Raw genomic sequence first — 14,085 nt, forward strand, 5'->3', positions numbered from 1 at the left:
CCCCTCTCCAAATCCATCAATCTTTGCGGCATAACTGGCGGACTTGCACTCATTAGACGTAAATCCCCGGATCCACTCCGAATTTAGCCCGAGTCTGAACGGAATTAGAACCAGCTTGAAGCCCGACCGCATCAATCATGCGGCATATAACACTTTAAAGCCTCTTTCTCCCAAACAGAGAGTGTTGTGACAAAAGCGTTTCGCTGTCTGAGGTGAAAGTCGGGCGGCCAAGTGGGCCCCTCTTATTGATTGATTGATGGATTGATTTGTCGCGAGGCAAGTATATGAATGCGAAATGTGCATGATTAATGAGTTGTTCATTAAGCTGGTTAAGGTGACAGCCTGGCCGGGATGAGCCCATCGAGCGGGATGTGGCCTGTTGCTGCTCCCGCTTCCTTGTTGGCAAGCGAATGCTGATGCGGATGCGACAAAAATAATGTAACGCCGGCGTGAACCTGTCACAAAGGATGATGGCTCAGGAGGTGACGGGGCAACCCTCTCGCGTGCCCATCAGATTGCCAACGTTATCCTTGACACTCCACGTCCTGGCGGCTGGCTGGTGGCTTTTTTTCTCCGCCACTGCCGGCTGAAAAATGAAGTGCAAAACAAAATCAAATATTTTGCTTTGCCACGGCACACACACACACAAAAAAGAGCGAAAACGAATTTTCATAAATTGGGTTAAATCCTTGGAGGATTCACCGTGACAGCGCGAACAAGTGGCACGCTGACTGACGGTGACTGACTGACATTGAGGGTGGATTCGGTGGTTCCTTGGATTCGGTGGGTTCGATGGTGGTGGTTCGCCACCCCTAAATAAATGGCGGCGCAGTTTTAAGGCCGTACCTCCCACCTCCGAAGCTGGTTACTGTATGTTTTTTAAAGGATGCAAGCATCCTGCCACTGCCACTGGTGGAATTGCCCAACAATGGATGCCTAATTTGGCCTTTTGAGGCATTTCCCCTGTGCATTGCCACGCCCGCTGAACGCCGCCACCTCCGGCTACCATAATTAAATCATATTTTGCATATTCTGAAACGAGCTCGATGCTCATTAACCGTTTGCCAATCAAGCCAAGAAAATCAACATTATGATTGAGACCAGCAGTGGGAATTGACAGCCAGAAAGAGAGAGTGATTGTGGTAGAGCGAGGGGAAGGGGAAAGGGCCTTACCGGACTTGATATAAGCTGGTTACCAGGATTACATGCGGAAAGAGCTTACATTCCTTCGAACTCTGGCAATTGATCCGAGGAAAGAACATTCGTTTTTAAGCTGGCGGTGGGCAGAAACCTTTACAGAGATTTCCATCTTAAAGTTATAAATTTTCAGAATTTTATATTTATTATTTTCAAACTAATATATTACTGCAGAATATTTTGTTTGTAAGAAAGTATACTCTTGAGGTGCTCTTCTTCACTACATGGACTGCCGTCGACAGTGATATGTATCCAACTTTATCAGTTCCCATCTCGCATATTAATTTCCCATTTCTTTGCAAAATGTTTTCCAATTACGTCAGATAACCCTTATTCTTTAATAAAATTTACAATTCTTTTCTTAATTGCGAGTTCAAAGTGCAATTGCCATTATCCGTTTAGCCGCCAGCTAGTCAGACAACCATTATGGCGGGGAAATGAAAAGAGGCGGGAAAGCCTAATACACACGCGTGTCAGTCAGCTCACGCACACTACTGCACGGCCTAGACAGCCAAAATGGCTGTTGGCATGTCATAAATTTGCGGATTAACTTTTAACCAATTTACAGTGGAAACAAACAAGCTGCAAGGCCAAGATGCCGCCATATCCTGTTACCCCATATTGAAAGTGTAATAAAAAGCAGCTGTGCGCCGCTCACACACAAACACACTAGCACGCACACTTACGCACACACACGTACGAAGGAGTCGAGTTTGTGATAGAGCAACAAGGAGCAGGACGAGTCCTCGACTTCCTCTTGGGCACCTCAACGAGCATCACGTGCAGCCCACTTCCGTTTCCGTTTGCTTGTTTTAAACTTCGACCCCCACTCCTCCTGCTCACCAGACCCTGTGTGTAAATCAATGCCGATTGTGGGGAGGGGTGCTGGAGAGGTGGTTGGCGGGGGGGTGTCAGACAAAGTACATTGCTTACACAAAGCTTAACAGCGGAGAACGACAACGCACAGCCGGCGGCAAAACCCCTTTTCACGCCCGCCACCCCCCTTGGAAAAGCCACCCATTGCGAAGGAAAAAACAAAGCAGTGCATAAAAAAAGTAAAAGTAAAGCTCTGTCGCATCCGCGGGAACATGATCAGGATGCGGAGAAGGAGCAGGAGCTGGGGCAGGAGCTGGAGCAGGAGTCGCGGCATCCAGAGCCACTCATTAAGCTGATTATATTGTTATCCTTTTTATGATACGTGCAATACGTGAGCGCATATGGCTGAGGCCCAGCAAGGACATCAGCGACATCAGCGACTCCGCCAACTGTCAATGTCACCAGACGCCATCCGGCATCCGGCATCTGCCATTTGCCTCCTGCCACTTCGTCCCCCGCCGAGGGATCCTTTGTCCTTGCCATTTTTCCAGTTAATTTTTGCAAGTGTAATTATATGGGTGGCTCCATGAGGAGCTTACTTTTATGAACCGAGATGCAGACAACAGACAACAAATTTATATGATCTTCCTGCGTGGAAATTGTCAAAGGAAAGTCTGGAGGGAGTAAAATAATATAAAGGTTTCGAACTGGAAACCTTTGTACGTCATTTTCATACTAAAAATTGAACTTTGTTTGTAGTATGATTATATATGTCAATCAGAAAAGTTACCCATTATCCTTGCTCGAGAAATCAGGAATCCCTTTACCCCATAATTAACCAAATCATTTTTACCAACAATAAATTCACGAAAATTATATGCAAATAGTGTTCGTACTGCATTGCTGAAAAGAAAGTTGAGTAAATTAATTTGGAAAACGAAATGGAAATACAAATGTAAGCAGACGCGGCGAAGAAATAAGAGCTCACGTTGCGGAAAGGGGGAAAATATAAATTTGTTGGGCAGACGACTAAGCCGGCGAATGCAAATAAAAGTGCTCACAAAACGGCGGTGGATTTATATATAAACAAATGTAATTTAAATATGAATTTAAGTGGCGGCTCTGGTCCCCTGACGAGTGGAATTGCAGCCGAGTGCCGCGGCAGAAGGACAGCATTGCGTATACGCCGCGTGCGCCGACAACGAGCCATGTAAACCAAAGTGCGACTGCCAATGGCAAAGGAGTTGTGCTGAGGGGGGCGTTGCAGGGGCAGATGGCGGAAGGATGCTGGCGGAGAAACCAACAAAATTTCATAATCATAATCAAAATGGCATTAACAACAGCAACAAAGGCAATGCAAATACGAGCATAAAAACGACAACAGACGCGCCGGAACAAAGTGTAACCAAAAATGCCATAATGAAATGCGAAAAAAGCGACCAAATAGTTGTTGCTGCTGTTGTCGCCATTGTTGTGCATAATGCAGTTTCAATTTCAATTGTTGTCGCCAGCCAGGACTTGTGCCAACATGGCTCCTTCGAGCCCCACAAAAACAGAGTCATCACACCCATCAGCATCACCATCATCATAATCATCATCCTCATTGTACCCATAGTCGTCGCCATCAGGGCAGCCAAATTATGCTAATTAGATTAAAGCATAATTTCATGCAACTTGCAGTCACAGTCACAGCTCCACTCCAAGTTAAGTTTGCTTTGGTCCTTTGTGTCTGGCATCCTGGCTGTTGTTGTTGAGTACTTTCGCCAAAGGATGTGTCAATTTGTCCCCTGCCGATGGGGGATAATGTGATTATGAAACAGGAATGATGTTCGCCAGATAAAACGTATTTAATATTATAGTTTCCGGAAAATATAACCTAAATATAACATCGTTGAACTTTGGATTACTTCACCCTTTCATCCGAAGGCAAGACAGTTCCAATTTCAAATTGATTTGCGCATCCCATTTGCTCGCCAAACTAAAGTTCATTTCGCTGAAGTTCTGCTAATGTGTCAGTGGAAAACAAATGATTGCAGGCGAAAACTAAAGGATAAGTTGGGAAACGCTGCGAGCTTCCATAATGCCATCAAAGGTCAACACTTGATAAATAGTTGCAGCTCGGCGAATCCTTGGCGATTCATAAGCGAACGCAAAGCGGAAACGGATACGGAAACGCAAGCGAAAGCAATAATAAACTTAGCAATCAACTGTCAGTGCGTAATGGAAACTTGCTTCCCGGCTGCAGTTTTTCGACTGCGCCACTCCCTGGGAAAATGCAGTCGAGGAAGACAAATGATTAGCCGGGACTCACGTGCTCCACGAAGGAGAACCGGATCTGGAACTGGGTTATGTTCGGGCCAGCGCGTGATCTTTGGCATATGTCGGCGTGCACCGATACACACATACATATCTATGGCTCTGGGTAAGTGGGCCGTAGGGCCCGTCAGCCAGGTAAAAACAGGAAACAACTTTTGACCATTTTTCAAATTTCACCAATGCCCCTTCCCGCCTCGCTGCATGCGCTGGATTTCGGTGAGCAATTTCAATATGCTCGGCACGTTTTCGCTCGCCAGAAGCAGCAGGAGCAAGTGGAGCAGGATGAGCCGGGGCAGGAGCAGCATGAGCAGTTGCTGTTTACGGCCATCTCCATCTCCGTCTCCATCTCCATCCGACGGGCCAGGTCGTAAAGTGCCCGCCACGAGTATTTACTCAGGGCCCTGTAGTTGAGTAATGATGACCATGATGCAGCAGCAGCAGCAGCAAAGGATCGAGGTGAGCGGGGTCAGGAGGATGCAATATGCTCGGGGCTGACGCTTATGCAAATATGAACAACACATGCCGGAGATGCTTTCAACTCGGGACAAGGCTACCCATTCAAATGGCTCCTCTGAAAATCATGTCCTGGCAGCGGGTCAGGCGCAGATTACCTGATGCACTTCCCAAGGCTAACCAAGTGGGTCTGCAGATTAAATTATTGTGAAATAAAAAGAAAAGGAACTCCCTTAAGATCAAATACCTATATTATTTCTGGAATTTTTCCAACAAAAAGGCAGGCATTTTAAGATTAATTTCGGAAGACCTCTTTTCGTCTGCCACCAGCACTCCCATGGCAATCCAATTAGATTAATGCAAGGCAATATAAACAATTATGACTCCCTTGATTGTTTTTCAATGGATGACGACACGCGGCCTGTCTCCTGCTTTTCACCCCGGCCTCCCTTGCCACCCCCTCGATCATAAATCAGCAATGTTGTGTGTCCAAATATGAATTTAATTAAAGGTCTCTTTATGACAACAAGCGGCGTCTGGGTCGTGTGCTCGGGTCCACTTTAAAATATTACCAATATTGTCAGCTCTTTTCGGTGCGACCTCCGGCTCCTTCCGCTTTCCCATGCATTAGGCTTATTAGAAGGACACGCGCTCGGGTTTGCCGGCGGCAAATGGGGCAATGTGCAGCGCATGCAACTTTCGGTTGTCAAGGTTGGTTGCCGTCTGTCACCGGAGGATGGGCCAGCACCGTGCCCACCCCAGGACTCACTTTATTTGCCGCAAACAGTTCACGCATCAAAGGACCTGCAACGCATCCTTCGAAGAGGTGGTTGCCACGAGTGACTCCCGATTCTTTGAGCAACGGTACACAAGGGAAAATAAGGTTAATTTATTTAATTTCATTAAACATTGGGCAGATCAAAGGAACTCGAGCTCATTTAATAAGCGAGCGTTTACCCTCGATAATAAATCTAAAGCAGAGTGTAGGGTATTTCAATCATAGCCTAACTAAAAATGTGCAATTTTTATGAGTGTATCATCTGAAAGATGGTCTAGACCAGTCTGGTCCAGCTTCTTTTGATGATGTGTTTCCTTGGGCCATAATGCCGTCACAGTTCCAGTTGATGCATGCAAATCCCGATTATGTACAGGACACGCGTCACTAGGCATCAGCCTTCTTCTCCCCCGCCAGCCCTCCAGCGATTTATATCCTTTTGGGCGTCACGTGCTCATGCGACAATATGGCAACAAACGTTTGATTGTCAGGGTTACCCATATGCGTGGTGGATTTCCTTTTTACGCATCCATTGTGGCCGGAACTTTCCCGGAATTTATTGACGGGGAATGCAGACTTGGCGAAGCCTTCGCTGCTACTACTTATAAACAGAAGTAGAAAGTCTGTTGCTATTAGATTCAAATCCGATTTGGAAGATACAATCGAACTTCAACAGATCGCATCACCTCCCGCCACCAGAACAATTTTAGTTGCACAGCTTTAACAATACCCATATTCAAATGGTTATTAATGAGTAATATGTTGCTATGCAAAAGTGGGAATATGTGTGCTTCAAAGAGTATTTTATATAAAAGTAGTGTACCTTGTATTCACTTACTTTGTTTCCAGAAAATTAAAATGCGATTATTCAAAGTGCTATCTCTTCGACTTTCAAAAGGATGACAACTCTCTTTGGTCGCACCTTCACATTGATGGCTGGGCTGTCAACTGCGGACAACGAGCACTCGCCCTTTGTTTATGCAATGCCTGAATACGCTTGCAAATTATAAATCAAAAGTGACTTTTAATTAAAAGTTCAAACCTCTGTGGCAACTGGCAAAGGGGGGATGTGGTTACTGGGAAAGCCCGGCTAAGATGCTGACGCCGAATGTCGTTCGTCCGCCGGCTTAATTTTGTTTTGCCAGCGCACCCTCATAAATCACAAAAAGAGCAAAAGTCGGGGGGACGAGGGTTGAAGTTCCGGACTCAGACTGCCAGTATATTAATTGAAGGTGCAAATGCGACGCACTCGCACCCTCGAGGACCAGGAGTAGAAGACAGCTACTGAACACGGAAAACAATAAAGGATGAGGACGAGGACTACAAATGCAAAATACGCAACAGTTTCATTTAAGTTGGAGTTTTTCATGTTCGCCCAGGGAATCGCCGTTGCCACAAAGGAGCGGAAGTCTCGATTGCAGTCGTCGGAGGAACATAAAACCCACTTGGCCACATTTTCACCCCTCGGGCAGGGGTTGTTTTCCCCCAATTTCCAAGGACTCGCCGTTGTCTTGACATCATTTTGCCTTCCTCTTCGATGGTGGTGTCAAGTTCTTTTTGCGCCGTCAAGTTGAATTATCATAAGTAATAATCATAGCCCAAATATCCGGAGAAGCTGGAACAAGGTGCACCGAGGGGAGGTCGGTCGGTTGTTTTGTTTTTCCTGGGCGGGCAAGGGGTTTCCCTCATTGGGGAGTTTTTTAGCCAGACGCTCAGTTAATTGCGCGACTCTCGGGTCTTTATGGGGATTGCAGGCCAATCTGGGGTAGCAGGATTGTCACTGGGATTATACGATAATTAACCGGGGGTTTCCAGCAGTATCTGTATAGCTACAACTGCATGAGCGATCTCTATCTAGCAACACCGTCGCAATCGGTCATCTGAAGGCGACAAGTGTTAGGGCCCAAATCGGACCACGCCCACATGCCCAAGTGGGCGGGTAAAGGGAGTTGAGGACATGGGCAGAGTTGCCAAAGCCAAACACCACAGCAATTGAATGCCAGTCACAAAAATGCAATCACAGTTTGACACAATTTTACCGAGGCGCCACTTCAACACGTTGCAGCTGCAATATCCTTGCAGCTACAAAAGCCGCACATACACAGACACAAGCACACGCACGGACGAAGGACAACTCTGCAAACAACACAATGACAACTCTTTAACGCAGTTAACTTGGCTGCTCTGCAGGGACAATCGATGTGACGCCGATGCAGAGTTATCCATTTGCAAGTACTCTACAGGGTATCGGGAGTATCTCATCGCAACGGGCCTTATCAGAAGTATAATACTTCTGTTCTGCGTGTAATCTTATTAAATAGCCCTTCATGATAACGCTATCTAAATTGCAGACATGTGTCAATATTAAAATAAATAAATACACTTTCAATATATAATGCTAAATGATTGGCATTAACTCTGGACTTGAGCTTTCCTTCTTTGGGTAATACGATTGATGGATCAGAACACATAGTTAGTCAATATAATCCATTCAATCCAACTAATCAAGCCATTTATGTATAAACCTATTTTATCGGTTCAGAACTCTTTCATTGAACGTTTCAGCATAATATCACTGAATCACACCTGTTCTACGGGACTTGAGTGGTTATCAGCCATAGCCGAAGTATTTTGATTAGAACATTCTGAACTGATTAAAGCAAAGGATTCAAGCGAACAGGTGTCTGGTTCTTTGAATTGGGCATCTAATCTTATCGCACCAGACACCAAACGTACTTTTTACTACCTGATCTACAGAAATTGAAGATTTGTCTTAGCAATCATGATTTTGATAGAGTAATAAATTTCAATTATAGATTCAAATTTAAACAGTACAAAGTAGATATTATAAGCTATAATTAACAGATAAGTGCATATTATCAATAAATTGCCTGTACTATGCACTTTTGAACTGCTTTCTGCCTAGGCTTTTACCTAACCGAGGGTATTGGGAGCTTCCGTATGGCAGGATTACTGCGGACTCCTTTGGATGAGCGTGCTCGAGTGCATTTACTCACACACACAGTGGCACAAACACAAACAGATGCCGCTGTCATTTTTGTCTTTTTGTTGTTGTTTGATTGCGTTTTTATCTTCGTCAGTTCAGCAATGCCAGGATCTGGGCAAAAAAAAGAACGAGTTGCAAGTGCAGAGGAAGTGCAACTGCAACATTGGAAGGGAAGGGAGGGTAAGGGGTTGCAGCGATATTTTACTGCGACAACATTTCATCACAAACATTGTGCAATTTCACTTTAAGCGACAATCGAATTTCACGTGATTTCTACAACCAGTTCGCCAAACTTTTGACTTTTCTTCAGAGTCCGCAAAGCGATTTCTTACCCACATTTTGCAATGAAAAAAAATTGTATAAGCTTGCGAAAATATTTCTGTTTATGTTGCCAAGTTATAAAGATACTTCCTCATCAAAGAACTCCTCCGCTTCTTTTTCAACAAATGGGTAGTTATAATTGGGTAATTAATTTGGGGTATGAATTTGTTTACTCTGCATATCAAATCATAGAGCCAATAGCATAGGTTTCCAGCCTGACCTATTGAGGAATCTAGAAATCTGTAATCACTTTTTGCTATTATTGATTTAAGATGGGGAACGCGTGAAGTCCATAAAAACAAAACTTAAAAGAATTTCAAGTGATCAACGATCGGTAAGATATGTTTATTTATAACGTTGTTAAATATTTACAAGCAATCATTCTATATTTATTCAATGACAACAGCATTTCACAGCAGAATAAAAGGAGTCAGATGAATTGAGTCGGCATTTAGTTGCCTTTAATTTAACGAAGCAAACGGTTCGAAATGAGTGATCAAACATTTATCCGATCGCTTTTACTCGCATTTTGTATCTGCGGAATTGAAGCAATTACATTACCCAGGCTGCCGGAAAATTTGCAGGATTTTAAATGTCAGGAGGACGATGTTGGATTTAAGTTCAACTTAACAGATGTAAGAAAGGTCCTAGGATAACTAGATTCCAACACTGAAAACTCCTGTCTGATAATTATCATTGATTTTTTTTTAGTTAGCCGGCACCTGGTATGAGGCTCTCCGAGTGCCCAGTGTCCCGGGAATGGAGTGCCTGAATGTCTCGATTCCCTCGACAGTCAATGCCAATAATCTTACGCTGGATTTGAGCTACGTCACCATACTCAATAACAGTTGGTCCCTCAGCAGGGAAGCCGTGAGCTTTCCTTGGAACAACTCCACCCAGTACGGCATCTTTCATCCCGATGCTAGTGAGGTGTCTTACAAGCTGGTGACCACCGACTACGTTTCCATAGCCGTTGTCTGTGGTTACGGGACCACCTCTGTGATACCCATCTTCAAGCTCTTAACTCGAGACCGCGAGGTCAGCGAGGAGATCTTCGAGCTGATCAACACGCAGGCCGAGAATATTGGTTATAGCTCCCTGATCTATTGGGAGAAGCAATCCGTGGAGGAGTGCAGGGAACCCAGTGGCCAGGCACCTTTGGCAGCCCTAGTGGGTTTGATTCTACTTTGTGGCTTATCCACTTGGGCAAGCAACTACAACTAAAAGGAAAATAGCCTTACCAAACTTTTAGCCATCATCGTCCATCATCATACATATCATCCACACAAAATACATATACCTATAAGTAAATACTTGTATAATATACAACTACCGTAGTTACAATAGAGTTCCAAGAAAACAGGATATCAGCCTATATAAGTGCACGTGAAACAGTAGATAAGCTGTAAGTCTTATCGGTGATATTACAGTGAGTCACCGCATATTGAAAATTCAATACATATTTGCGGCATATGTATTCATTAATAAATCGTCACCACTGATAAGCGCGTCACTGGAGCAGCAAAAGCTTGTGAGGAATTGGCAGGTCGTTTAGTTGTCTGAAAATCGGCACCGCGAACGGATCGAAATGGAGGCTCAGAAATATTTGTTCCCGATTTTGATGTTCCTCTGCTGCTGTGGAATTCCACTGGAGGTCAGAGCGATTCGGATGAGAATGCCCGTTTTGCCGGAGGCACTCAACTGCCGGAATGAAAGTATTAGTTTCCACTTAAACCTAACGCGAGTGAGTGAAGAAGTTTGATTCCTTTCCCTGGGAATATCGAATTTTCCCGGGGTTGCTATAACCTAAAGTATATTTACTGAAACATACTATTCCTTTTTAGCTCTCCGGTTACTGGTACGAGGCTGCTAGAGTACCCAATGTCCAGGTACTGCAATGCCTGAATGTCTCTGTGCCCGCTGAGGTCGAGAAGGACAGCCTCTCGTTGGACTTGAACTTCATCAGCACCGTCAACAATGGGTGGCAGTTCACCGAGGAGTCCGTTGAGTTCCCCTGGGACAACTATACGCAAGGCGGCATCTTCAAACTCGATTACGATACGGTCACTGTGACCTACAAACTAATGTTCACGGACTACGAGAACATCGCCTTTGTCTGCGGATTCGGAAGCATTTCGCCAGTTCCACTGTTCAAGCTCTTCACCCGGCAACGTGAGGTCAGCCAGGATACGATCGACAAGGCGGAGAGCCTTGCTGAGACGTACGGCATGGGCAACCAGATCGCGTGGGAGATGCAATCGCCGGGCGAATGCAATGGATCCGGTGGTCTAGCTCCTATGGCTATTCTAATGACCACCATTGCAGTGTTCTGGGGTTTTAGCCTGCGAAGTCCATTTTTAGCTTAGACTTTACTATTTACATAGTGAATATTTAACTTTTCGCTACTACTATCAGTACCAACTCTTATCAATCTTTTTTGTTTTCAACGCCGTGTGTTTTTTTTGGGGTCATTAAAATGTGATTGCCGAGAACTGCTATCTTTCTGGTCAACTCAAGCTAATTATGTGATAATTAAAAGCGTACTTGTAATTTAAAATATTGTTAATCATACCAGTGGTAAGTGGTAAGCTATTTTTCTCCTATCATTTCCCTCTGACTTGTGGGCTTGCTTTCCATTCTCTTAGCTGTTTTCGAATCATCTCTTTGAGCTGATAAGCGATTTGTATTCCGATTAAATCATGCCAATGCATCTGTGGGAAATGTAGGGAGTGAGCTTATAGTTCTATGCACTTTCCGATTGAAAGTGTGCATCGAGGGCCTTTTGGCCTAGTAAACTCATACGAGTTGCAATTACGAAGCCCGAAATTCAAAGAGAAAATGCCGAAAAATATGAACTGAGCTGGAGCAGAAAAATGTTGTTGCTTGCTCTATTTTCTTGGCAATTTTCATTTTCATAAACCCAATTCAACCGGTGGAAAATAAAGTGAATGGAAAACGCCTTAAATCGAGACCGATCCATTGTTGGCATCACTGAGAGAAGTAATATTCAATTCTGAAACGTTTAAAAACTCACTTTTAAGTTTGATTTTATTTATACCAAGATTAAATAATATTTATTCAGTCCACAGTTTTAATGTGAAAATGATTCACACAATCTTAAGTAATTGAAGATTTTTTTCTCTGTGCTATTTGGCTTCCGATTGCCTCCGTTCTTGGGCGAACCAATGAAGTGCAAACCGTGGTCAAATGAGCCGGAGTCGGGAGTCCTGGAGAGCCATCGATAGCCGGGCACTTTCATTGATTTGATGCGTTTGCGTGCCGCTTGCGATGGTTGCATGCCCGACTTGAGCGCCACCCAAAGCCAGCTGAAGTCGTGGGGCCGCAAAGCTGTTTACTTGCAGCTAACCAAGTGAAATTGAAAGCCCTCTTGGCCCACGATAATTGTGTCCGGTCTGAGCACCCAATCCGCTCCTGCCACTCCTGCTCCACCTCCTGCTTCTGCTTCTGCTTCTGCTCCTGGTCTAGTCGATTTCGTCTGGGTAATGGGATGCGGAAGCTGAGATTGGGGTGTACATATGTGTTCGTGCACCAGATGATTACTGGGTCCCAAAATCGACGTAATCATGCGATGACGCTGCAAAAGTATCCGCAGACTCTCCAGACGCCCGGCCACGCCCACGAAACACACAGTGGATGAAAGGGAACAGAAGTCGGGGAAAGCTGGCTAAAAACGAAAGTTAATGTGGTGGATCGGTGGAAGGGTTAAACGGAGCCAACAAGTGAACCCCAGCGTACGTGTTCCAATTAAATTTGACATTTGCTCTTAATAGATGTGCAACAAGGTTTCCATTTCGATTGAGTTACGCCCTGGGTTCTGGGTTCATGAGTAAGGTTCTCCTCCCAGAGTTCAATGGTTGAATAGTTTTTTAAAAAAGAGAAACCAGTTTTGAAATCCTAATCAAAACGTTAATCATTTTGCAGCCTACTTTCGGGCTAGAGACGAGTAGAATTCCTAATAATGGCTAAGGAAATAAGTTAATGGGATTGTTTTTGGCTAGCTAGGGATTCGTTGTAAATCCGTAAATGTCATAATCAACCGCTTGCGGGTCTGTATCTTTAAGATTTTCCTAACTCATTACGACTAACTCCTGACAGACTCACAATTTATGCTCTGCACCACGAACTGCTCAAAAATGCAACTATTCAAAGTGCAAGCACAAAAATCTGGCCAACTTTGCGCATACTGCACACAATCGGAACTGAAAGAGGAAACTAAAAGGTGAAGAGGGGATCATGCAGCCTCCTCCGGAGGGGCCAAAAAAAAACAAAGCCTGCTGCACAAACATGCGAAACTATTAAAAACATGTCTTTGTCCTTTGGCCCGGGGTGCATATAATGAAATTCCTAGCTGCTTTGTGCCCACGACGAAGCCACTTGGCGGGATGTCCCGATCCCTGATCCATCCCCTACATATATATTCATATATATGTATGTGTATGTGTGTATATATCCCTCCGCTGGTTTTTTGCTGTATCAATCTAGGTGAAATATTAACAAGCGGGAGTCTCGGGTCTAAAGTTGGCGGGACGGAAAGCCGAAGGACAGAAGGACGCCGGCAAGGCAGCTCATAAAAATTCCTTAGTTGACGACAAAAGCTGAGGACTCCGGAGGAGATTGGTGGGCCTAGAGGTGGCGGTGGAGAGCGGACTTAAAGCGGACCAAACGGCGATGAAACAATAGACTCGAGTTAACTTAAATTGATTCCCAGACGTTCCCGGCGAAATGAAACCCAACTCAACTCTCGAGCTTCGCCATTTTGTTGTGACTCCAAAGTCACTGGAACCCCATTCCCAACCCCAGCCCTTTTGCGTACTTCTTGCACCTTGATTGCAAGTTATTTGCAATTTTGTGCAAATTTAAAAGGAGCAAAAGGACGAAGGCGAAGGAAAATGAAGGAAAATCCAGCCAGACGACCACCATCCATCCACCCACCCACCTTCACCTTCAGCCAGTGACTTTGGCACTGCACTTGAAAATTTTTTAAGTGTGCGCGAAATTTTTTATGCAATTTGTGCCGGAAAAGCAGGAATACCGAATGAAAATGGGGCGGAGCTGGTGGGTTATTGTTGTGCCCAGGAGATTGGCAGACTCCTCCTCCGCCGGCTGCTCAATTTGCTGGTTTATTTTTGCATTCGGGATATTAAAATTGACACTTCATTTGTGTCACTCCGCGTGGCAG

At 44.7% G+C, this 14,085-nt stretch overlaps 2 protein-coding genes across 2 annotated transcripts; both read left to right on the forward strand.

Annotated features, from left to right (window-relative positions):
- The first annotated feature begins 9,315 nt into the window (after positions 1–9,315).
- Positions 9,316–10,319, forward strand: LOC6727942. Its single transcript, XM_016176651.3, has 2 exons — positions 9,316–9,520; positions 9,597–10,319. The coding sequence occupies exons 1-2, from the start codon at positions 9,374–9,376 to the stop codon at positions 10,107–10,109; spliced, it is 660 nt and encodes a 219-aa protein (XP_016034547.1). The 5' UTR covers positions 9,316–9,373; the 3' UTR covers positions 10,110–10,319.
- A 104-nt stretch (positions 10,320–10,423) lies between these two features.
- Positions 10,424–11,332, forward strand: LOC6727943. Its single transcript, XM_002103262.4, has 2 exons — positions 10,424–10,629; positions 10,730–11,332. Exons 1-2 carry the CDS (start codon positions 10,474–10,476, stop codon positions 11,249–11,251), a joined length of 678 nt encoding a protein of 225 aa, XP_002103298.1. The 5' UTR covers positions 10,424–10,473; the 3' UTR covers positions 11,252–11,332.
- Positions 11,333–14,085: the final 2,753 nt, after the last annotated feature.

This window comes from Drosophila simulans, chromosome 3R (genome assembly GCF_016746395.2).
Source record: "Drosophila simulans strain w501 chromosome 3R, Prin_Dsim_3.1, whole genome shotgun sequence".
NCBI lineage: Eukaryota > Metazoa > Arthropoda > Insecta > Diptera > Drosophilidae > Drosophila > Drosophila simulans.